Source organism: Passer montanus, unplaced genomic scaffold (genome assembly GCF_014805655.1).
Source record: "Passer montanus isolate IOZ18808 unplaced genomic scaffold, ASM1480565v1 scaffold147, whole genome shotgun sequence".
Lineage (NCBI taxonomy): Eukaryota > Metazoa > Chordata > Aves > Passeriformes > Passeridae > Passer > Passer montanus.
This window is the reverse complement of record NW_024361718.1, coordinates 107,346-132,885: the sequence shown is the minus strand read 5'-3', so window position 1 is coordinate 132,885 and position 25,540 is coordinate 107,346. Positions and strand designations below refer to the sequence as shown.

Sequence of the window (25,540 nt, the reverse complement as noted above, 5' to 3'; positions counted from 1 at the left end):
GCCAATTCTTGATCCTCACTCGACCATCAGCAGCTCCCATGGATGCTCCCAGCAATGGCTTAGGCTTGGAGGGACAGCTGGCATTTCAGGAAAAAACTGTAATTCCTTTTATATATCCTTTAATCTGCTGGCAGACCAAAGGAGAAAGAGTTGATGTTCCTTATCCCAGGAAATGTTATTTCCTTGGCACTCAGGGTCTTGCCAAAGGCTCACAGACATCTGCAGCTACTTCTGGTCACTGAGTCACAGTGGACCCAGCTGCAATGAGCATTGGCTGTCATCACCTCATAGGAGGAAGTTTCTGATGCACTTAACGCAGTGTGACATTCACTGAAAATACTGTTTTCATTGGCAAGTTGTTCCAGAAGTTCCCATCCCCTTCCTACTCACCCCAACCTTCCAAAATCAGCTTTAATTAAACAAATTAAATGAGGACCCATTATTATTTGAATAACTCTTTAAAATTCTAATAGTCTTGTTGAGGTGGTGGTTAAACAGGTTCAAGCCACTGGTTTTGCTCATGGTCTCACAATGAAAAAGCCCTGAAAACAGCCCAAACAAGTCCTTTCCTAAGGACTTCTAACATCCTGCTGCTACTACATTGCATTTCCCTCACTTGTCTGTCTCTGACCTCTGCTTGCAGCACTGCAGCAGCTCGTGTGAATGAATGGAAATCCTGCATGCTGTAGATCTCTGCAGATATATCTCTCAAGTTTCTGAATGTCTTCTAAACCTGCAATTAATACAAACCTCAAGGTTTTGTCTCCCACAAATGTATCGGGGCACAGAGATAGGTACTCTCATCCTGCTGTCCTATTGCGGTGGGGAAAGTGATGTTCCAGACCATCATCCTGGGGAGGTTGGCAGGGAAAGGCTACAGTTTCATCCAGTGATCTTCACACAAAAGATTGCAATAATGGTTCTGCCATCACAACAAAATGAGCTTGCTTTGGTGGAGGCTAATGCCTGAGCCCATAAGTGGGGTTCACCAGATAAAGGAGAAAACCAGGAAATCAGCTGGGAATTTCCTGGAAGGGAGGGAAAGTGTTTGGCTGGGATGTGACCGTGCCCACTGCAGTGTAACTGCGCTGGAGCTCTGCGTCATTGTATCAGCGCAGACATTCAGAACAAGAGGAAATGGCCTCAGAATGTGCCCCATGAGGTTTAGATTGGATATTAGGAAAAATTTCTTAATGGAAAGGGTGGTCAGGCACTGGCACAGGCTATCCAGGGAAGTGGTGGAGTGCCCATCCCAGGAACTGCTAGAAAGGCACGTGGATATGGCACTTGGGGACAGAGTTTACTTTGACAGTGCTGGGGAAACACTTGGACTCGGTGTTCATAGAGGTCTTTTCCAACCTAAATGATTCTGTAAGGCCATGATCTCAGCTGGAGGGGAGCAGGGAAATGGGAGCAGGCAACTGAGAAAGAAGCCTCCAGAGGTGCCTGCTGTGAGGGCCAGAGCAGGACATTCGTCTCCTGTGCTGCTTTCAATGATCATGGGCAGGGGAGAAGCAGGAATATCCTGCTGGCTGACGTGCTGGGAGGGCACAGGGCATCTTTTTGGTAAAATGTTTCCACTGAAGATGGGGAGTGGAGAGGGGAAAAGGTCAACCAAAATAACTACAGCTATGGAAAATGGCGGCAGCTGGAATCCCAAATGGCTTTTGGTGTCACTCGTGTAGATGGTGCTACTACCCTCTCACAGCTTCATCTCCCAACAGCCGAAGCTCGTTGGTGGCTGATGCATTTCCACGTGGTTTAAGGTTTTTCCTCCTTCCAGCCCTGTCTTGACCTGGCCAGACTGTGCCATCATCATAATCCTGGGCTGGCTGCATTGCTGAGCTTCCCAGCCACTAAAACACCACGCTGGAAATCGCCGGATTAGGTCTTAATGGCAAGATCAAGTCAGTGGGAGATGAGTGGGGAGAAAGCTCCTGTTTATGCAGATGGACAGGCATGGACATTTTCTCTTCCTTGAGAAAATGGTCTAGAAAGCCTAAAATGTCAGAAAAACATCCTCTTTCCTGGACTCTCTGGCTTTTCTCTGATTTTAATACATCCATCGTTTTCCAAGGGTCAGAAAACACTGGTCTGAGTTTTATGAAGACACCCTCACAGAAGAAAATGCTGTCTTGAGTGTTGGATGTTCTGTCCCAGATGTTAATTCCCAATACTAAATTCTGCTACCCCTGTTTGAAATCCTGGCTGTGGGACATTGCAGAGTGCTGGAGGATGCCAAGGGTTTGTGGCTGTCTTTAACATCTGTGCTGGTGGGGTTCCTGGAACACCAGAGAGTTTGGGAAGTGTGGTGGATGTTTTCCAGGATGTCATTACCACTGACCAACCAAGATGCTCCAGGGTGGGGTTTTGGGTGCGGTCCTTCAGGAAGGTGGCAAAGCAGAGATTGCACAGACCAAGGCCCTGCCTACCCTGCTCTTTACCTGCACAGGCCATCAAGGGCTCATGGTCAGCAGGGCTCTCAGGTGCTGGATTTTATCAGCCTGCAGTGACCAGGAGAAGCTGTGGCTGCCCCATCCCTGGAAGTGTCCAAGGCCAGGTTGGATGGGGTTTGGAGCAACGTGGGAGAGTGGAAGGTGTCCCTGCCCATGGCAGGGGGGTGGAACAAGATGAGCATTAAGGTCCCTTCCAACCCAAACCATTTTGTGATTCTGTGATACACCTACAAGAAAGTGGGATTTTCTGGTGGCCCTATGGTGGGTGTAGGGGGTGATGGAGACTTTCTCCTTTGCATTGGCTTGGTGGTGCCTGTGAACTTTCTACTCAAACATTTCAGGGAGGGGGTGAGTTATGCCAGAGTTGCATCTTTTCACAGAGTTGTCCTCTCTGTTTTTGGACAGCTTGAACAAAACACTGCTATACTCCCCCCGAAACAACTCTGGGAAGCAAAGCTTGCTTGTATGTGGCTTGTGCACCCAGTGAGCCCCAGGAATGCATGTCAGGAGGAAGAGGAAGAGGAGAACAAGGGCTGGCTTCTGCAAGCACAGAGCCAGCAATGTTCCCCAGCCCTTGCAGGGATTTGGGCTCTGCTCAAGCTCAGCTGAGCCTCCTGCCATCAGGGATAGCACCCCTGACAGGATAACAGAGGCATGATTCCCCGGATCCCAACACCTGCTTTTCCAGCTCTTGTATGGAAGCTAGACTGAAGAGCAACATCCAGCCCAGAGCTCCATTTCCCTCCTGTTCTGCTTCGTGTGCCTCCTCCTATATGGGAGATGATTGTGTTACTAAATTAATTCGATACACAGTGTTCAGATTTTCCCTAATTGGAATGGAATTGCTCAAATTTTAGGGATGTGTTGGTATTTGTGAGGTATCAGCAAGCATAAATACAAGAGCGCCAGCTGAGGCAATTGCTCCAACCTCTAAAAAATGGGAAAAGAGAAAAATTGGAGTGCATACATTTGCATGTGGGTAAGAGGAGTCTTCCTGCTGTTCTGGGCTTTCATTTTCCTTCCTATTCCTTGATCGCTGATTTCTGAGTTGTTTTTTTCAGACATAGGGGATTCCTGATAGATTAAGAAAATTGCACAGAATTTAATATATTTGAACCAAGAAAGAACCATATTGCTCTGAGAACTGATGATGTCTCCTCCAGGCACTTTTGCAAAGGCAGCTGCAATTAACAGGCCTCTTTATTGTAGAATGGGATCTTCCTTTGGAAGGGCATTGTCCAGCTTTGGGGCAGATCTTCCCTTGCTGTGGTGCAAAAGCTTTTGGCTGCTCCCAATGCATGGAAGCAGGATGCTGCAGTCCTCCACCTGTGGTTGCCCAGGTGTGATGCTTGGCAGAGCCTGGCTTGACTCACTGTGCAACTTCCTTTTTGGGGCCTAGCTTGACACTTTTGTCTCCTAATTCCATGTCTTTGACCTCTGTGGGGCTGCACCTGCTTCACACTGGGCTGGAGCTGGGCTCTGTATCTACTCTGTCCATTGGGCTGCATGTAATGCTGTCCTCAGGGCTTTCAAGGGGGTGGACAAAGGAGCCATTTCAAAGCTGTGGTGAACAAGGCAGAACAATATGCTGAAGAGGAAGGGGCTGAGATTGTTCTCTCTTCAGGCAGGGAATGCTCTGAAATGCTCAAAATGGCATTCTGGGGGATAATTTTTCTCAGCCCTTTGTCCATGGAGAATGAGGGCTGTTGGAGGAGGCCTGTGCCCAGAGTAAATGCTTCGGATCTATTGTTGCCATGCCTTCCATTCAGCTCATGAGCCCCCTATAAAACACTTACCTTTCACTATTATGATTAAGAAAAGGCCAATATAGCTTTCCCGCTCACTGGAGCATGAAGCGTGTTTAATTTAATAATGCTGATAAATCTTAAAGCCAGGAGCATTTGGCTAACACATGACCCACTTTTTCAATCAATTGGAAGCATTTACGTAACGGCCTGATGCAGGGTTCCTCCTGCAAGGCATGTGGAGCTGGGGATGGCAAACACCCTCCCTGCCACAGGACTGTGGGAATGGCTTTAGACTGAAAGAAGGGAGGATTAGATGAGATTTTAGGAAGAAATTTTTCCTTGTGAGGGTGGGGAGGCCCTGGCACAGGGTGCCCAGAGAAGCTGGATCCCTGGAAGTGTTCAAGGCCAGGTTGAACTCCAGGGCTTGGAGCAGCCTGGGGTAGTAGAAAATGTCACTGCCCATGGCAGGGGGATGGACTGGGATATCTTAAGTTCCCTTCCAACCCAAACCATTTGATGATTCTGTTATGTCTCTGGTGCAGGAGTTTGTCTCCTGGCACATTGTGAGCACTGGAAATGCTGAGCTTCACCTATCTGCTTATTGACCCTTTCTGACACTGCCTCCCATGCATAGGAGTCAGCCTGGGGTTAGCCAACACAGCTAGTTACTCTTTTCCTTCATTGTACACGTTACAGTAGGCTCAGTCTTGAAAATTCCTGATCTTGCCTGTTTTGTTACAGTCTCTCAGCCCATTCATGTTACTTTAGTCTCCAATGTCGTCGCCTTTTTCCTTGGAAATATTCTCCTTCTCCCCACCCTTAAAAGCACCTTTTGGCTTGACGTAGAACCAGATGGTTTGGGTTGGAAGGGACCTTAAAGCTCATCTCATTTCACCCCCTGCCATGGGCAGGGACACCTTCCACTATTCCAGTTGCTCCAAGCCCCATCCAGCCTGGCCTTGGACACTCTCATGGATGGGGAGCCCACAACCTCTCTGGGCACCCTGTGCCAGTGAATCTGTTTTGGTATTCAGCACATTTAATTTCTTATCCTTGTGAGGAAGAGCCCATCCTTTTTTTTTTTTTTTTTTTTTTTTTTATTTGTAACATGCAGCAGCCTCAAGCCCCATGTTTGCATGTAGGTCATAAGCAGTCTCATTCCCTGTGAGCCAGTGTCCTTTAGCTTTAGGGAATTCTATCCCCCTGCAAACCACGTGGGTTTATCCATTTTGGGTTTCATAATAACCTCTGGGATGAGGTTTTGCATCAAACCCATATCCCAGCCACGGTCTGTGCATTGCTGCTGTTTATTCATCCTGACTTGCATTAAAGCAGTACTTGAGAACTTGTTTATCTCCTGCTTTTTTTGCTCACATAAGTCCCTGTCTGAGCAAAGGGAAATGCCAGATGCTTGTGAGCAGGATGAAAAATCTCCCATCTGATACAGACTGAGGGATTAAATAACGTGAGGGAGAATTGCTCTGTATCCCTCAGCATTGCACGTAGAAGGATGCTGGCACCTCCCTCTGGGACGGGACTGCTCTCCCCATGCAATGGGCTGCAGGGACATTTCATATGCCACGTCCTCATGCAGAGATGCTCCTAAAGAGACATCAGGAGTGAAAAATTAAGGATTTGTTGCCATTCTGTGGCTTTTATTTATCCCCCCCCCTTGACTTCAAAACATCAGTGACCCTCTAGAGAGCAGAGGAGGAAAGAGAGAGAATGGAAAAGGAAAACAGCATGCTTTCCTTAGATATTTATGACTTGAGTGGCTGGAAGTGGGGAGGTCTCAGGTCAGGATGTGTGACAACCAGGATGCCAGTTCTGTCCTTCCCATTCAGTGCTCCTGGAGTCAGATAGACAATTCCTGACGAAAAAGTGGCTTGTGGTTTTCTTTATGCTGGAAATGGTGAACTTTGGTTTGCTAGTTAGGTGCTGTGGGTGCTTGAAAGCCCCACTGCAGGCACCGGCCCTTGGCCAGGCTGCTCCTCTGATGCCCTGGTCCAGAGCTGTTTTTAGCTGCTCTGTGGGGTCTGTCCCACCCCGAGGAACTTGTTCTGAGAGCAAACCTTCCCCGCTGTGTCCTCAGGTGATCCTGCCACCGTGCTGCCTGTGCCGGGGCTGCTCTCCCAGCTAGCGCACGTCTCCTGTCCCGGTAGGAAATGGAGTCCAAGGTCTCCGAAGGCGGCCTCAACGTCACCCTCACCATCCGGCTGCTGATGCATGGCAAGGTAAGGGGGTGTCCTCACAGGTCCCTCTTCCACCTGCCGAACCCCACACACATCTCTGTCCAGCTGCCCCAGCCCCAGGAATATCTGTCCTGCCGGTGGGGAGGGTGGCGTGGTGCTCCTGCTCCCTCTCATTCCTGCCCCTCAACCCTGTCCATCTGCTGGGGACAATGTCCAACAGGTCTTCACTTCAGTATGGGGGTGGGTTGGATTCTCATCACATTTTCTAATGTCTGTTCCTCTGGTTTTTGCTTTTTCTCTGTGTAGGAAGTTGGAAGCATCATTGGGAAGGTAAGGATGCCTTTTAATGTCCTTTTGATGCTGTTCCTGTACCTGTGGTGTGGCATATGCCATAGTTACCTCTTCCCTGTGATGTCCTGAAAAGTGTTGGGTGCCTGAGCTAGTTGCTGCATTTGTGAGCCAGAAATTAGGAGAGACCCACAAAGGGGTCAAAAGACCACTCCCCTAAAAACCTCACCAACCACCAGACTGTTTCCAGCTGCTTCATTGGGTGATGGCTGGGAGTTTAGAGTCATGTTGCTCTGGTGTTTTTATCAAATAACTTCATTAAGAGATACTAAAAATGTCACACAGATACATTTAAATTATATTTTAAGTAATTCTATAGCCCCTGTCTCTGAGGCCAAAGGACAACATTTACCTTGTCCAAAAAAGCTTCCTGAGTTGCTCTGGTGTTTCCAGTGTTTTGGATTAGGGGTTTTTTGGGTGGTTTTAAAATAAAGGTTTGTGGTGGCAAAGATTTTCAGCATAAACACATTTTCCCTGTAGGCTTGTGCCTTATTTTTCCATAAGTATGTCCAACTCCGGGAAGATTCACAGTTGTGAATTTGTGTATATATATTTGATGATTTAAATGCTCAGCTCTTCAGCTGCCCATCATGTGGGGATGCCGGGCTAGGTTTCACAGCTCCCACGTTTTTGGCTACACATTGGCGTGTATTAGGGAGATGCATTTTCGGTAGGATTGTTTTAAAGGTAGAAGTTGTGAATTATCAGTAATGGCTTGGTTTTCCCTCTTGTTTCAGAAAGGAGAGACTGTGAAGAAGATGCGTGAGGAGGTGAGCAGCCTGCTCTGTGGATGATTTGTAGGAGGAAGGGAGTGCAGAGTGGCCAGAGCTGCACATTGCCCTGTGTGACATGTGCAGTAATTGTCAGGGTCAGGACAAGCAAGCTTGAGCTCCCCAGAGCTCTTTGGAGCAGTTTTTCCCTTCACACTTAAACTCCTGTCACATTTTCCAGAGTCAAGTATTTAATGAAACATTGAAATTAAGTCACTTGTAAGATGCTTTGAGTTTGTCCAGGGTCTTTGTGCCTGCAGCTCCCGGGGAGTTGTCAGGACAGTGAGCAAAACTCTTCACAGGCAATGACCCCATGAGCTACTCTTACCCCGATCCTATGGGTGTGCTTTGCAATAAAATATTGGAAACCCTTTCTAAGGGTTGGGATAAGGCAGGGCTGAAGTCACTGCAGAGGAGGAGTGGGAGTTTGGAAGCTTAGCTGGAATGCTGTGAGGCTGGCACAGGTATCAGGCTGAGAGAGGACCCAACCTGACTGCTTGGCTGTGGCTATTCCAGGACTCCTCTTCTCTTTCCAGAGCGGGGCAAGGATCAACATCTCGGAGGGGAACTGTCCTGAGCGGATTGTGACCATCACTGGCCCCACCGATGCCATCTTCAAGGCTTTTGCCATGATCGCCTACAAATTTGAGGAGGTGAGAAATGTGAGCCAGCCCATGGCTGGGGACAGCAGTGCCTGGTTGGATTTGCCTAACTGGGACATGGCCTTAGCACAGAACATTTCACACATCTCTAAGTAGGATGGGTCTGGAGCACAAGTCTGATGGGGAACGGCTCAGGGAGCTGGGAGACTCAGCCTGGAGAGAAGGAGGCTCAGGGGGGACCTTCTCACTCTCTACAACTGCTTGAAAGGAGAGTGTAGCCATTTAGGGGTTGGTCTTTTCTCCCAGGTAACAAGTGACAGGACCAGAGGAAATGACCTGAGGTTTGGGTTGGATATTATGGAAGATTTCTTCACTGGAAGGTCAGTCAGGCCTGGGAACAGGCTGCCCAGGGCAGTAGTGGTCGCCATCCCTGGAAGTGTTCAAGAGGGAACACTTTAGTCATCTGACCACAGTGTGTGTGCCTGGGCACTGGAGGTGGCTCTGGTCAGGTACCAAGGGCTGATGTGCTGCACTTTTCCTTCCCAAGGACATAACCAACTCCATGAGCAACAGCACCGCTACCAGCAAACCTCCGGTGACACTGCGGCTGGTGGTGCCAGCGAGTCAGTGCGGCTCCCTCATTGGCAAGGGGGGCTCCAAGATCAAGGAAATCCGAGAGGTAAGGCAGATTCCATTTCATTATTGCACTTCAGTGCAGCTTCTTGGAGCTGATCTGCAGCCAAGGGGGAGCTGCCTTGGAAAAGGGGATCCCTGTGCTGCATCATGCATCACGTTGCTTCCTGGGATGATGTGGCTGATGTAGGAGCAGCATCCCACGGCATGCCATGTGCCGGGCCCCCGGGAGGCGCACGGTGTCGGGGCTGGAGCTGGCTCTGAGTAAGGTGTGGGATTTCTCCTTCCTCTCTCTTTCTGTCTCCAGTCCACAGGTGCTCAGGTCCAAGTGGCGGGGGACATGCTGCCCAATTCCACGGAGCGGGCAGTGACAATCTCGGGCACACCCGACGCAATTATCCAGTGTGTCAAACAGATCTGTGTGGTGATGCTGGAGGTACAGTCTGTAACAAAGGGGGTAAAGTACACATGGAAAAAAAATCCCAGCTGGGAGCTGTAGAGCGTGTCTCTCTCGTCCCCTTCACCATGCGCTGTTGGACCACTCTCATTTCCTGGTACCTCCGCTGGAAATACACCCTGTGTCTTTTCCCCACCATTGTCTGTAGTTTCTAGAGTCCCACACTGGAAGCCTGTCTGTTTGGGTGCCCCAAAGGAGGTGGTTTGTGTCAGAGCAGAGGGTGGCTTCAGGGCAGAGGGGTGCCAGCAAGCTGGGACAGCCTGGTCTGGCATCCCAGCAGCACCCAGGGTGCCATGAGAAGGACATGGGAGCTACAGCCACTGCTCCAGGAGCCTGATCTCTGCCTCACAAGGACCACAACCAGGAGGAGGAGGAGGCCACAGCATCCCCTGCACTGGTGGGGCTGGAACTGGGAGCACAAGGCTGTGTTCCAGTGAGGCACAGTGGGAATGGTAGTGAGGAAGGCTGGTGGAGAGCAGGGACTGTTGGGCACATGGATATATGTCCAAGGTGCCCTTTCCTGGGATAAATACTGACAAGGAGAGCTGGAAGATCTCTGCCATGGAGAAATGCTGCTGTACCAATTGCTGGAGATGACCTCAGCCACATGCCTTGTGTCCACACCTGCCACCTCAGATGGGAGAAGCTCCAGGAGAAAAGCCCCTGGGACACAGGATGGTGACACATTCCACTCCTGGTGCATACCAGAGAAAGACAAAGCAGGGACCAATGAAAGGCCCTCTACCTATCTGCACAGCCCTTTCACAGCAGGAAGAAGCATGTTTCCCACTGGAAAAGCTTCAGATAACAAGGCTTGGTGAAGGTGATGGAAAGCTAGATGGAAGCATCTTTAGCTTGGCAGCAGCACATCTCAGGAGGGATAGCCAGGAGCCACATTACCCATCCCTGCTGGCTGGGATGTTCAGACAGCGCACTGCTGTCAGAGGAAGTTTGGATGGCAGGTCACGGACTGTAACACCCAATGACTCCAGGTCATATACTGCAGCAGAGATGAGCCTGAGGTGATGCTTGCCAGGTATATTAAAAAGTTTTTCTCACAAAGCAAGATGTGCTGCTCCTCTGTACAGCTCAGCCATGGGAAAGAGAAAAATCCACAAGTCTTCTTGCAGTCTGAAATCTGGAAAGTGCCCTGGCTTTAATGGCTCACAGAGATGTTCCTTATCACCTTTCAGTCTTAAACAGATAATCCCAGCTCGTCCCCTTCAAGATTGTAATGTAATAAAAGAACAAGTGGGTTTGTGATGCTGGAGATGTACTTTGATCAGCTTTCCCACAGACAAGTGCTTAGCAGCAGGATTTAGATAATGCTGCTTGCCTACAAGTAGATATCCAAAGAATGTACAGGAAAAAAAAGAATTTTCCATGAGATAGTGTAATTTCTATTGCCTGTCCTTATATAGCAGTCACTGAGTTGTTTAATTTTGGGTAGAAAGCAGGAAGACAGCTGAAATCCCTCCTGATCCCTAGAAATCTCCTATAGCCTGTAAGTTGTTCAGGAGAAAACCAGGAGGGAGAACCTGGGTGAGCAGCGCCTACACATCACACCAGCAGCTGATTCACTGCAGCTTTGCTGAGACCTACCCAGGGACCTGACAGAGAGCAGCAAGACCACAGAATCATGGAATCACAGAATGTGTGGGTTGGAAGGACCTTAAAGGCCATCTAATTCCAGCCCCCTGCCATGTGCAGGGACACCTCTCAGCTGACCACAGGTGCCTTGCAGCACCCACATCACAGCTCTGACAGCGATGGGCTGCACCAAGGCCTGAAGGGGACCCTGTTCCAGCAGTGTGGAAGATGAGGGCAGCCAAAGAGCTTGAGCACGGTGCCCGGTTGCTCAGATGGGCTGTACCTCCCCATCTTGCTGCTTGAGGCTCTCCTCAGGGCGTTCTGAGGAGGGTTCCCAGTGCCTAGAGCAGGCGATGTGGCTTGCACAGAGCAGAGCAAAGCTGAGGGAGGCAGCGGAGGTCCAGGAGGCCATTTAGGGGCCCGTGCCTTGGCAGGGGATCTCCCGTGCCCCAGGTTGTCCTTGTTGCCCATGAAACCCCTCTTTCCCCCATGTGCTCCTGTCCAGAAACGCGGTGTTGCCTGGTGTGGGTGTTGCTGTGGCGGCCCTGGGGGCCGTGCTCCATTAGGTGCTTTCTAACACTCTTTTTGCCGCCGTTTCAGGAAAGCTGTTCTAATGTTCTCTCTCCCTCTCCTTATCCCTTTTCCTAGTCCCCACCAAAAGGTGCCACCATTCCCTACCGCCCAAAGCCCGCCTCCACCCCTGTCATTTTTGCAGGTGGTCAGGTAAGAGCCGACCCGCTTGCAGCCTCCACTGCCAACCTCAGCCTTTTACTGCAGCACCAGCCGCTGCCCGTTAGTGCACTCAGGTTTCTTGCCTTCTGACTTGCATGGTGTCATCCCATCCGTTGTGTGCCATGGCAGCTGGACTGAAAGCTCTCGGCTTAGCTCCTGTGATGGGTGCTGGACAATGAGCAGAAGGGAAGAGCCAGGCTGGGGAGACAGGGTGTCATCTCCATGTCAGGGTGTCACACAAAGGAAAGGCTGGAATTTACTTCACTAGACCCAAGTTCAGTATTTGTCAGTGGTTGAGAAGGAGAGGATTAGAAAAGCATTGTTGAACATGAGGCTGTCACTGCTCTCTGGCACCTCCAGCTCAATTAAAAATACCTTTGTGTAGCTGTAATTGATCCAAGATAGGAAGGGTTTGTTGCAGCTACTCCTCTGCTCGGGGCAGCCACCATAGAAGAGCTGTGTCCCGCTCCCTGGAGCTCAGCTGGTTTGGGGTACTGCTTCCCCCTGTGGCAGAGCCTGCACTGTGTCACCCCCAGTGCAACTGCAGCTTTGCAGATATCATGTGCTATTTCCAGCAGTGAGCTTTGGGGTGGTTTTTCCTTTGTGGGATAAACATCACATGGATGAGCTGGAGGTTATTCTGAAAACAAAAATCTGCAGAAGCAAGAGCAACTGAGCACATGGCTGTTTCAAAAGAGGGAACTTGCACTGTTGCTTTCTCCACCTCATCTCCTCACCTCACCTGGTGACTGAGGGTCTGCCTTTAGATGCCACCCTGCTGAGGTGCATGACATCCAGTAGGGGATGTACCTTCTCAAGAGCTCCAGCATCCAGGTAGGGCCAGCACCACAAAACCATAGCTTATGCCACCCAGAGCAGCTCCACACAAGTTATTTAATTTCTCTCCAACCATAATAAATAGAAGGACAAACTAAGAACAGGAGCAAAGCCCAGAGCACAGGCTATTTCAGGCTGAATTAGTCAATCATTGGGATCAGGAGTGTGTCACTTCATCTGAGCAGCCGTTCTGGAAAAGAACTTCAAGTCCAGCTGCCTGGTCTGTTCAAAAGGGAGAGTAAGATGGAGGCAGCAATTCTTCTGCTGTGAATGGCTGGTTTCTTGGACAGAAGTAACATCATGGGAAGAAGCAACTGTCTCTGAAGTGAGAGCTATTCCCAATGTTGGGAGCCCTTTGGCTCTGCCTGAGGGGTGGCACAGGGCGGGTGGGCCGAGGACAGCTGGTGACAGTGGTGACAGGTATTTGGGGTGGGATGAGCCTCCAGGAGCTCAGCAGGCTGAGTGATGTAGCAGCCAACAGCAGCTGCCAAAGGGAGCAGCCCTCAAAGGTCAAAGTTGAGTTGCTTCTGTCCAAGACACCTTCCTGCCCTTGATTACCTTTTTTGACTCAGTTTTTCTGATCAAAAACCAATGGCCAAATTAAACCACCAGGATAGGCAACTTTTCAGCCTCTGTCGTGTCCCCATTTTGCTGGGATGCTGGTGGGCACTGGGACAGCCATTTTCCCTTTTCCTCCTGCATGATTTTGGGGGTTTCCTTCACACAAAGCATTTTGCTCTTTGCAAACAATGCAGCAAATTTGCAGGTGGTTCCAAGGCTTTTTCCTTTCATTTTTCTTGGCAATCTTTACTCTCCCTTTTCAAAGTGTTCTCCATCTCTTTTGCCATTTCTTTCAGAATCATCTGAATAATGTGTCAACAAGGGAGATATATTTTGCGAGCTGGTTAAGGCTCTCTAGCATCACATTGGTGCTTATTTTGGGGTTATTTACAAACAAAAAGAGAAAGGATTGCTACAAAGGATGGGAAAAACACACAAATCCATTTGCCTGGCAGATACTTGCATGGATTTATCAATTACAGCTGGTGAAAGGCATCACAGTGCAGGCAGCCCTCGCCTCCATGCCTTTCTAATGCCCCAGCAGAGCACTGGAATATACTGGGTGAATGTAAAGCATCCACTGGGACTTGTGCACCTGGAATAGGGAGAGGCTCACAGAGCTGGTTTGCTTTTTGGGATCATGCTTGGTCTGTGATGTCAGTGTGTACCTGCTACACAGGTTCTGGTTATCAGAGGGGCACTAAAGATCATCCACTTTCAACCTCCATGCAACTGATCCTTATTTTCTCTACAGCAAAGACCAGCCACAGCCTGATAGTTCTGCTCCATGCGATGCTGTCACCTGTAAAGAGGTGTTTCTTTCCTTCTGAAAAAGCCAAACTGAGCCTGAGCCCTTGAAGTCAGGTAGCTCAGCATGCTCTAGGTTGAATGGGAGGTGGAACATCTCCCTCCTGCCCAAGGATTTGGTGCCCCAGGGAATTTAATGTGGTACAGAGGGTCCCAACAGAGGGATGGAGTTCTCTTCTCAGGTCCTGCCAGCCCTGGTAACATCTTTGTTTTTCCTTTACAGGCCTATACAATTCAGGGACAATACGCTATTCCACACCCAGATGTGAGTTTTACACTAATTTTTCTTATACCCTTTTCTGTCACCTGCATGCTACTGTCAATTCACATAATATTAATATTAGCCAGTAATATTAATAGCATATTTTCAAAGTAACTGGCTGTGTGTAGTATCTGTAATACCTCGAATAGCCTTTTAACCTGTTAGCACTAAACTTTTATTACTTCTGAGGACTTGGCCTGATGCTAAATTGTTTGCATTAATCAGTGCTATCCCTTTATTCTGAGAGAAACCTGTGCATTTTGTGCCTCAAAATGATCAAAACAGGAAAAAAAACCACCACAACTTTCCCTTCTATTTCCCCCTTGTCTTTAAAATGTTGGTAAGCCAAAGGCATATTTAGCTGCTGAGTGTCTTGGTGGGGTGGGAAGAAACCAGAGCTCTGGAGGTTTTGTGCTTGAAGCCTGGGCAGGGATGTGCCTTTCTGAAGGGGTGCTCCTTTGGGTGACATGGAAACTGGACAAATCCTCCACTGTGTCTCCCAGAGGGATGGGGAAGGTGTTCATGCTGAATCTCACCTTGCTGAGGGCCCCCAGACCAAGGTGGTCACCGTGGGTTTGGTGGCTGTCTCACTGCTGTGGGTGGCAGGGCAGCATGGGGACACCCCCCATTCACCTGGGGCTCCTTGGTGCAGAGACAGGAGCTGCTCTGAGCTGCTCTCACTGAGGCTTGCTGATGCTGGCATCCCCTGGGCTCCCATGCCTGTGGAGGGTCAGGAAGCACTTTTGTGGGGGGACATGTAGGGATCAACAGCTGGAATGTGTGCATCTGAAATTACCAAGGGAAATAGAAAATCAGGCTGTTTGAAGGATTTCCTTGAGGAAACCAGTGAAGATCAGCTTCTGAGATGGTCATGGCTCTTAGAAAAGGCAGGCACTTTCTAGATGTGTTTCCAAGGGGATAAAATACCCATTGGGTCCCATTGCAGAGGGTCCCTCCTGCTGTGAGGCAGGGGTCTGCAGTGGGGCTGAGGATGTGACAGTGGGTGGAAAGCCTTCTCCAGTCATCCCACCCATGGGAAGGGGTTGATGCAGCTCAGTGTTCCCTTTTCCAGTGAGTGCATTGGATACTAAATAATGGAATTACATTTTCCATGGTTAAGAAGGTGGCAAGGCTGTTTGATTCCATGAATGCCTGCCCCATATGGGAACATTTGGGAGCTGTAGGCTGGATTTTCATCCTAGGAGAAATGGTTTCTCTGGAATTAGAGGAATCCAGGCTTTGGCTTTCCATGTCACACCAGTATGTGTGTACTCTGAACAGCCTGTGGTGATGGTTGATAAGAAATATTCCTAATTATTTACTCTGCTTTTGCTCCATAAGCAGAATACAACTAAATAACTTGTATAGTTAGGGGAGATCAATGCAGTCTTTATCCCAGTTTTTCTTTGCAAGTGATGTCAACAGCTTAATGTTTTCCTTGTTCCTGTATTCCTCTGATTGTCAGGATTAAAACACATTTTCTGACTGCACTCTGCCTCACTCCCAGCAAATTTCCTGAATTAAGCTGTTGGTACAGGTCTACTCACTCCATCCTTACTCTCAGGGTGTTCTTTCAATGACTGGTCATTTTAAACAATGTTCAGTGCAGAATCCAGTCTAGAATGTGCTTTTAGGGCATTTTAAACATGTTTTAGGTGTCTGAGTTTAGTGCCTGTCTTTTGCAAAGCAGGCAGAATTTTGAATGCCCAGCATGTTCTCCTGCAGTGATTTTGTCCCTGGACAAACACTCTGGGGCAGGGGAAGCTTTGGTTCAGTCGGGGCTTCAGCAATGCCTGGGTGTTTTTGGCTGTTTGGGATGTGATGGGTAGCTGCCTGCCATCAAAGCTGTGGGATCATAGAGTCAGAGACTGGGTTGGGTTGGAAGGACCCTTAAAACTCATCTCACTCCAAACCCCTGCCATGGGCAGGGACACCTTCCACTATCCCAGGCTGTTCCAAGCCCCAATGTCCAACCTGGCCTTAGACACTTGCAGGGATCCAAGAGCAGCCACAGCTTCTCTGGGCACCCTGTGCCAGGGGCCTCAGCACCCTCATAGGGAACAATTCCTCCCCAATATCCCATCTAATCCTGCCCTCTGTCAATATGAAGCCATTCCCCCCTGTCCTGTAACTCCAGGCCCTTGTCCAAAGTCCCTCTCCAGCTCTCTTGGACCCCCTTTAGTCCCCTGGAGCATCTCCGTGACCTCCTCTGGACTCGCTCCAAGAGATCCATGTCCTTCCTGTGCTGGAGCCCCCAGAGCTGGATGCAGTACTTCAGGTACATCTCACCAGAGCAGAGGGGGACAATCCCCTCCCTTGACCGGGGAAGATGAGCTGGAAGAGATGATGTAGCAGCTTTTTCTATGACACCTGGATGCAGCCATCTTCTCCTCTCCTAGCCTTGTTTATTGCTCTAATTGCAGGGGCTGCATAAATACCACTATCCAAACTATGTCTGGAAAGTCTACTAGGTCAGTGTTAGAAAAGATTTTGGTCTCCCCCACTTGGCAAAGCAGAACCGGTGTCTCAGGGCACAGCTGGAGCCCACTGGGCAAAGAGATTTCATCTGGAGTCCTGCCAGTGGGACCAGGTGTCACATGGAATTCCAGAAACCGGGTGCAGCTCCAGAAAACAGGATAGTTCTGGAGTTAAAAAGAAGTAGATGCTGATGTCCCTGCTCCCTACAGGAGCAGTGGCATGCCCACTGTTATCTGTGTTGTGGCAGAAACCCATCATATCACACCTTTGGCTAAAGTAAGCCAATGACAGCCAAAATAGGCACAGAGATGTGCAGACACCTCTTTTTGTGGAGTGGTGAGACCTCTCCCCTGAGGCAGCAGAGGCTGGGTGTCCTCATGCTTCTCCAGACAGGACAGGGATCCCATGGATAAGCTGTCCAGGGATTTTCAGGTCTTTCACTCCTTCCTGCTGCTTCCCTCCAGCCTCCCCTAGTGTGCACAGGCCCCCAGGTGAGCTCTTCCCAGCATTTCCCCCCCACTGCTGCCAGCCAGACCTCCCCACTCTCCCTCCCCAGCCCTGCTGCAGCAGCAAGGAGGTGTTTGAGTCTTGCTGTCCCTCAAAACATCGAAACTATAACTCCTGCCTCCCCATTGCCAGGGATGATGGGCAAAAGAAGCAGTTTAAATTTGGGGGGTGATGCTATGCTGACAACTCCCAGAGCACCTGTGAAAGTGGGAGGTGATAAAGAGTCTCCCTCCTGCTCACTGCCAGTCTTCAGCCCAGTTTGGTTTGTTTTCTTTCCTTTTCCTGTCTTTTTGGTTTTTTGGTTTGTTTTTGGTTTTTTGTTTGTTTGGGGGTTTTTTAAATTTGTTTGTTTGTTTGTTTTGGGTTTTTTTGTTTGTTTTGGTTTGGTTTTTGTTGTTGTTGTTGTTTTTGTTTTTTAAATTTGGAGCAGTAAAACTGAGCACAAAATGTATTCCAAACAAGCACCTCTCTATAAAACTTCCTGAGCAGGCAGCAAAACCTCTTCAGTACAACAAGGGATACAAGGATCTGAAATACCTACTGGTCATGACTGAAACCCATAATTCCCCATATTTCTAATGACCTGGCATAAAGAAATGCTGTTTATCCATCTCCCAGAGGCACTTCCCACTGGAGGCACAGCACAAGAACATGTGCTGTGGGGACAAGTGGTGACAATGTGGCCCTGGGGGGACAAAGAGTTCCTGGGTGCTGGCTGTGACGCCCACCAGCTGGCTCTGCACTGAGGCAGAGGAGTTGAACTGACACTAAGAATGGGCTTCCTGCTGGTATCGTACTTCAGACCCTGACCAAGCACTTCTGCCAAAGATTTGGGCTTTATTGCAGTATACCCAGGCCAAGTCCTTTCTGCTAATGTTTTTGCCATGTCTCACCATGGCTTCCTGTTTTTTGGGTTTTTTTTAGGTTTTTTTTCTTATATTTTTTGATTTGTTTTCCTTCTCCTCCCCCCCCGCCCCATTATAATTTTGTTCTTGCTTTTCGGTGTGACTTGTTGTACTCTATGACAATAACCTTCTTAGCTCTAATGTCCCTCCTACCCCTCAGCAGTTGACCAAGCTCCACCAGTTGGCTATGCAGCAAACCCCCTTTACTCCCCTTGGACAGACCACCCCCGCTTTCCCTGGTACGTACCCACACGCCCTTTCAAGATATCCTTCTCTTACCTGTAGAGTTTCTCTCTCTTTCTAAACTCTTGTTGTTTAATGGAAATGAGCAGGGCGAGTAAAAAGTGGCAATATCCATGGGGAGAGGTTAAGGAGAGGCTTAATGGATGTTGTGGGGGTTATGGTGCTCAAGGGCAAGCTCTCAGCCTGGGCTTTCCTGGCAGAAGCCGTGAGCACCGTCCCTTCCTCCACGGAGGAGGCAGCATCCTCTGCCCCGCGCCGCTCCAGATTCTGGCGGGACATCCGCGCTCTCCCCGCGGGACATCCGCACTCTCCCGGCGGGACATCCGCGCCTTCCCGGCGGAAGCGGCTCGGGGCCGGCCGGGGGTGCTGCCTCGGGGAGCAGTGCTGAGCCAGGCAGGACGGCACTCCCGCAGTGGCAAGGAGTCATGGCCGGAGGGGCTGCGCTGACGGGAGGACAGCCAGGCCTGGCGTGGCCCGAGCCTTGTTCTCAAGGCTGGCATGTTCCCGGTGACCTGGGAAGCAGATAGAGCACAGGGTATGGAGGTACTTAAAGTACTGCTTGGAAATTACTTTTCTGATGGTATGTTCATCATATTTTGAGCTTCCTAGATGAAGTGACATTGCTTATCTCCTCGAAGGGAAAAGCATTAAACCTGTTTCTTCTTTGCTCTTCAGGAGAAAAGCTGCCCTTACATTCCTCCGAAGAAGCTCAAAATCTGATGGGCCAGTCATCAGGTAAAACACAAAGCTAGAGGGAAGTAAGCAGGCTTTGGTTGAAATGTATTCCGTAAATAGGACTGTGCCATTGTTGTGTTCTGAGAGGAATCATGGTATTCATGGAGAAGACAGCAGATTGTCTTGGTGAGCAGGGCAGCACTCTTCTCCTTGGTGCAGCATGTCAAAGGAAAAGTGCCTGGGCTTTATTACCTGGCTCTGTGATCAAAGGAAAAGTGCCTGGGCTTTATTACCTGGCTCTGTGATCAAAGGAAAAGTGCCTGGGCTTTATTACCTGGCTCTGTGATGTTTGTGCGTAACTGCCATAGAACCACAGAATATCTTGAGTTGGAAGGAGGGACGCACAAGGATCATCCAGTCCAACCCCTGGCCTTGCAAAGACACCCCAACAATCCCACCCTGTGCATCCCTGAGAGCATTGTTCAAATGCTCCTTGGGCTCTGGCAGCCTTGGTGCCGTACCCATGCCCTGGGGAGCCTGGGCAGTGCCCGACACCCTCTGGGGGAAGAGCCTTTTCCTGATCTCCAGCCTGACCCTCTCCTGACACAGCTTCATGCTGTTCCCTTAAGTTCTGTCTCTAGCCACAGAGAGCAGAGATCTGTGCTGCCCCTCAGGTGTGGTGAGGTCTCCCTCAATTCTGTCTGTGTAGCAGAAAGATACCATAGTCACTACCCTTATTCCTGCCTTTAATTTTGCATAAACTTTGCTCAGAAACAACAGAACAGTGTCGATGGGAACAGCCATGACATGCAGCTCCGAGCCATTCAGGATGAGTTGCAATTTTAGTGGGACAGGACCCTGAGGAGCCAATGTGTGGCTGCAGCCTTGGAGAAATTTTGCTGTCAGATGTCCCACATTCATCCGTGAGGAAGAGATTTGTCCTTTTTTTCCTACCATTGCATAGAGGAGCTATCTAGAGACCTGGAGGCTCACAGGCAGGATGAACCAGACCTGCAGCACACAGCCATCCTTTGCATGCCTCAAAGGTTTGGTGACAGCACCTAATTATGAAAGCAAGCATAGCCTGTGCAAATAGACCCCACAAGACTGCAGAAATACAGATTTCATGACACTGACCTATGCAGCCATGTTTTCTCCATGCCCCCTTTGCCCTTTGCAGTCAACCAAGGCATTAATCCTGCCCTGACACCTGTTACAGGCTCAAGAACAGCTTGTACATATCAGAGAAGCAGAATCTGGAGTAAGGAAATAAATAGTTTCCATGTCATGGAGAAGAATGTGGCCATTCCTCAAAGGCTGTGTGATGCAGGGGTGGTGCAGTACCATGGCACCAGATGTTGCAAGGGCTTTCAGCATCATCCCTGTCATCTGAGTGTGGGATGGAGGATGCTGCCTTGGAGTCAGAGGAGCTTAGTTTCTATTCCCTAAGATCCCTGGATGGCTCAGTGCTGCTCAGAGCCCTCACTGGCACTCTGCTCCCTTCAGAAGACATTTTCTGCCACACCCAGGCTGTTGCTGATCTGAACCTTGTAACACATGGCCAAGGGAAAGACACCCTCACCAGAGGGATATGTCTGTGATAGGTGCAGTTCACCTTGCCCCAAACTGTGAGGAGGCTCAGTGTACTGGCCAGTCCAGGTGAAGTGTGTGCTGTAAAGCCAGCATGGAGCATGGAGCATTGACTGTGGTGTAATACCTGGGCAGGAGATGTTTTGTGCAGGTTTTGGCATTAGTACCCCTGGCAGGGGTGAATGACAGCAGAGGGCTGCCAGCTGGAGAATCTGCATCCTCACTCCCTGCAATTCCTCTTCTCTCTGTGCTCCCAAGTGAAAAATCTGGTGAAGAAGCCTCCTGCAGGAAAATGTCAGTGATGTGTGTCTGGGAAGATGCATTCAGGGAAGCACAGGAAGTACATTGCCCCATAATCATGGAATGGTTTGGGTTGGTAGGGCCCTTACAGCCCATCTTGTTCTAGCCCCCTGCCATGGGCAGGGACACCTTCCACTAAACCAGGTTGTACTAAATCCCATCTACCCTGGCTGTGAACACTTCCAGGGATGGGACAGCCACAGCTTCTCTGGACAACTGGTGTCAGGGCCTCCTCACCCTCACTTCCTAACATCCTAAGATCATGCATGAGCACATCAGAGATAACCAGAGCTCCTCTTCCTCTGTGCTGAGGCCCTCCATGGAAATATGTCAGGAATTGGATGCTGCTGCTCTCTTGTTTTGCAGGAGCCCTGCAGTCTCTTTGTCTCTTCATTCTGCACCTCCTTAACCACCCTCTTTCCATGGATACAGATCTGGCAGTCTCTTCTGTTCTTACAAGCTTTCATAAGTGTTTTGTATCATAAGGATAAGGGGTTTTTTTTTCCAGTTACTGCAAATTCCTGACAGGCACCAGACAGCTTCTTTCTTGCAGATTTCACATAGTATGGTCCCTGCTTTGGCACTGAGGTGATTTAATATGGGAAGCCATGGGAGAGGCAGGAGAGGAGAGGCAGGCTTTGACCTAGGAGCACGATGGCATGGTGTCCTCTTACTTCTGGAGCTGCACTCACAGGATATCCTGCTGGCTCCAGCCATTTCCACCATGGAGGAGAGAGCTCTCCCTGACCCAGGGGAGGGTGGGAGGAAACACACCACTGCCTTCGCTCCTCACTGTGTGATTTTGGAGGGAGGCAGGATCTAGATCTCCATACTGTTCATCTTGCTTTCCCTTGGGAATAAGAGGGACAGCTGGTCCTGGGTCCAGCTAGGTCGCATGTCTTAGCAATCTGTCTCAAATTCAGCATGAGAGTCTGTGAGGCTTAACTTGCAGAGGACTTGTGCCAGCGGATCCCACGGGGATACTGGTTTTGGGGCACTGAGCTTCTGTCACATGCCAGCAGCTCAATGCTGCTGCATCCAGAGAGGGCTGGAGGGTGCATGGACAGCATTCCTGTGGGGCTGGTGGGTGTCCCAGGCGGCATGCTCTTTGTTGCTGTGTGGGAAGTTGTTTCACCCACCTCTCTTTGCTGATGCTGGAACCTTGCACTCTCCTCTGAAGCCATTCCCAGTGGAAAGGATGAAGGGTGGGAAGCGAAGCACTCATGGGATGCAGGGAAGGTGACACCCACCTCCACCAGAGTCAGGTAGCAACTGTCTTCCTCCTCCTTGTCCCGGAGTGTGTGATCCCCTTCCCCTCCCAGCCCGGAGCAGGACGCAGCCTTGGCAGTGTTGCGGGAAAGCAGCGGAGCTCTGTCGCGCTGCCTCTGCCGGCTCTAACCATGTTCCTTTGCATCTGCCCAGGTTTGGATGCCAGTCCCCCGGCCAGTACTCATGAACTCACCATTCCCAATGATGTAAGTAAATCCAAGTGCTTCTTGGCATGTCCGTGTGCGCGTGTGTATATACACATACATGTTTACATATATATACATATATCTACGTATAGTGTGCAGCTATTTGGCTTTGTTAAATACATTTAGAGATGCCCCTTCCCCATGTTCCTTCATCCATGTGCAGTCCGTTGGGGATCAACCTGCAGCACAAAGCACCCATTGGACTTTACTCCGTCTGTAGCTTGCCTAGGTACAATCCTTAGTGCTCCATTTTCCTTTCTAAGTGAACTCAGTGCTCATGAAACATGCCCAGTTAACAGCACTGGGAAAGGGAGAGCTCCCATGCCAGCCCTGATTAATTGCTTAATCAGGCCATGGCAGGTCTGAGATGATGTTCCAGCTCAAGGGTGGTGATGGGGTGGGATGGTGGGGAAGAGGAGGTAAGTGACGTTTCTGATGCCACAAAGTGCCACACAAGTGTCTGAAGGACAGTGCGTCTCATCTTAGTACTGCTGGCAGGCAGATGTGGGGTCTGATAGGTGGAAGCTTTGTGGTAACATGGGTGCTGGACTGGGATATTTGCTGGGAGGAAGCTGGAGCCATGCTGGGCAGGGAGGAGGTGGGATGGAGAGCACGACACAGCCAGCACCTGGATCCATGAGCCTCACTTGCTTCTGGACTGGTTTCTATGGATTAAGATCCAGTCTGTGCTCAAATCAGGATGAGGGCAAGTGGAGGGATGACATCCAATCTCTGCTCCCACCTCCATCACTAACAAGCACCTTCAGCCCATCCCTCATCAGGAGTCTCTGGATGGGGCCTGGCAGCTGCTGCTCCTTCTTCCTGCTGTTCATCAGCAGCTGGCCGTGCCCTGGCAGGGCAGCAATCCCGGCTGCAGCTGCCGGGCACCTCTGCCAAGACTTGTGTCCACCCAAGAGACATGGCAGTGCAAGAGCCTGTGAGCACCTGCTGACTGAAACCCTTGGAGGTGCTTTGCCCTAGGCCAAATCACCACGGAAGGGATCTACAGAGGAGACAGTGGGGGCCTGATCCCAGATCTGCTCCACCCAGCAAGGACCCCTCTCCAGGAGGCTGGAGGGAGCTCTGCAAGTGCTCCTGAGTCTCCAGCAGCCACGTCTGCTGAGCAATGAAGACATCTTCAGAAACAAAGAGCCCCCTTGCAAAAGAACTCACATGGGAGGAAAGGATGCCAGGAGACGTTTGGAAGTTCAGGAGCATTCAGAGCATTCACTCACCAGAGACCCAGCTCTCACCAGACCTGGGAGATACTAGATGTTATCACCTGCATCTTGAAAAACTCCTCCTTAGCTCCCCGCATTGTTGTTTCAAAACCTTTTAAACACCCACTGCCACCCTCTCAGGAAGCAGAGGACATGTTTGGGTTCCTTTAAGAGTCACCAGGTGTGTTTTAGTGGTGTAGCTTGGAGTTGTGCTACAGTGGAACAAAATCGGATGATACCAAACTTGGGCGTAGCTGAGCATCTGACTAAATAGTTTGGCTCCTCAGGTCTCTCCAGCAGATTTTCATTTGCTGAAGCATCTCAGAGTTATTTCTGTGCTGTGAAGACCAGAATGGGCTGAACATTCCCCCACAGACCCTGGGACAGTGGATACCCTTCTGGTGTATATTCAAGTCCATATGGGATAAACCACCATTGCAGCCCCATGGTCTGATCAAAGGATCAGGGAGTATTTGGAGAAGTAATTGTCTTTACTTATACTGTGCAGAAATCCAGCAGCTGCCAAGATGAATATCCCATGTATAAAATGCCCTTGGAAAAGAGCTTAAATGGCCAAGAAGGGCGTGCAGAGCACTTCATGCCCGTGTTGGTCAAGCTGGATATCCCCGTATGTGTTACCAAGCTTTGGTGATGATTTGAGGGAGATAGACAAATGAGCAAAGACCATTGAAGAAATTCAATGCCACTGAGGATCATTGAGGAAATTCAAGGGATGAACATTTGAGGAAATTCAAGTCTCCACCCGGCTCTGATTTTTTCAAAAGAGTACACAAGACGTGCTTTTACGTGGGATCCACTTTTTCTGAGGGTGCCACAGCTGTGTGGTGCTCTCTTGTGCCCGCTGGCAAGCCACTGGATTGCACCAAAAGAGCTAGAGGGGGTAGCAGAGGCACTGAGGGTGTCCCAGTGGGATAGAAGAAATGTGGGATGGGGTCACTGCACCAGCTGATGAGGGGACTCCTGGGGTTGGTCTGTCACCAGGGAAGGCAGCAGGCTTGTTTCCTTATAGTAATGTGTCCAAACCACCTTTGGGTTTGCTGTGCCTGGCAAGAGGATAAGTACTTGCAAAACATTGACCATTCATTAAACCATGAAAATTATTATTACTGAAATGAGTCCTCCTTGAAGCCCTTTGAGGTGCTGGGCACCATGTGCAGATAATGGAGATTCTTCCTCACAAGGAGCAGAGCGGGGCTGGTCTCTGGATGTGTCCTTGGAGGACCATGCTCACGTGCTGGTAGGAATCACCCCAGGCTGTCCCTCTCCTGTTTTCATGAGCATTAAGGTCACTCTTGTCCCAGGTGTGCTCACGTCCTGCTGGTGACTGCCAGAGCTGCCGCTTCTCAGACATTCCCTCCGTGCTTTCTTTCCTAGCTAATAGGCTGCATAATCGGACGCCAAGGGACCAAAATCAATGAAATTCGTCAGATGTCGGGAGCGCAGATCAAAATCGCGAATGCCACGGAAGGGTCATCGGAGCGCCAAATTACTATCACAGGAACCCCTGCAAACATCAGCCTTGCGCAGTACCTCATCAACGCCAGGTGAGACCCCCTGCCGACCTCCACCGCCTCCCACCACAGCCGATCCCATCCCACCATGGCCGAGCCTGTCCTGCCGGCACTCAGGGAGCAACACGCGCTCCTGGTGCCAGGGGCCAGCAGGGGCTTCCCAAGGGCAGCTGGGATGGTCTTGCTAAGACCTCTGAGCAGGGACCAGACATTGCCAGCAGGACATCTGGCCTCAGCTGGCACTTTGGCTGAGGACCAGGAGCCACCATGCTGCTGGCGGAGTGGCCGCAGGTCACACCAGGCGCCTGCCTTCCCTCCACCCTCGCTCAAGGATTTTGCTCGTGGGTAGGCCAAGTTGCCGCTGTCTGTCCTGTGGATGAGGCAGGGGATGGGGACAGGAATGGAGCTGAGCCACTTGCAGGGAGGCATCACTTGGGACCTGCTTGCAGGGATCCCAGCATCGCTCACTGCGTCTTCCACGTGCTTCCAGGCCTCCAAAAGGCGTTCCTCCATTCAGTGAAAACAATCAGTCCAATAAACGCAAGACTTGGGAATGGCCTGACTGCTTCCTTTTCATCATGAAAAGCTTGGCACTGCAGGATTTCACAGGGGCCAAGGTT

The 25,540-nt window shown here is 50.1% G+C and overlaps 1 protein-coding gene across 24 annotated transcripts in view; it reads left to right on the top strand.

The window, feature by feature from the left end:
* PCBP3 (poly(rC) binding protein 3) overlaps nucleotides 1-25,540 on the top strand; it is a 61,471-nt gene that overhangs the window by 20,550 nt on the left and 15,381 nt on the right. For 5 of the 24 annotated variants that reach the window (XM_039700966.1, XM_039700963.1, XM_039700964.1 and 2 more), the window contains 12 exons: nucleotides 6,297-6,438; nucleotides 6,703-6,726; nucleotides 7,482-7,514; nucleotides 8,051-8,167; nucleotides 8,664-8,795; nucleotides 9,057-9,185; nucleotides 11,445-11,519; nucleotides 13,957-13,998; nucleotides 18,046-18,124; nucleotides 18,804-18,863; nucleotides 22,116-22,168; nucleotides 24,784-24,953. In XM_039700966.1, the coding sequence (XP_039556900.1) occupies nucleotides 6,370-6,438; nucleotides 6,703-6,726; nucleotides 7,482-7,514; nucleotides 8,051-8,167; nucleotides 8,664-8,795; nucleotides 9,057-9,185; nucleotides 11,445-11,519; nucleotides 13,957-13,998; nucleotides 18,046-18,124; nucleotides 18,804-18,863; nucleotides 22,116-22,168; nucleotides 24,784-24,953 (983 nt within the window). In that variant the 5' untranslated portion in view covers nucleotides 6,297-6,369. Of the gene's footprint in view, nucleotides 1-6,296; nucleotides 6,439-6,702; nucleotides 6,727-7,481; nucleotides 7,515-8,050; nucleotides 8,168-8,663; nucleotides 8,796-9,056; nucleotides 9,186-11,444; nucleotides 11,520-13,956; nucleotides 13,999-18,045; nucleotides 18,125-18,803; nucleotides 18,864-22,115; nucleotides 22,169-24,783; nucleotides 24,954-25,540 lie in introns of those variants that run through there. The other 19 variants (XM_039700970.1, XM_039700980.1, XM_039700982.1 and 16 more) reach the window with 12 other exon arrangements.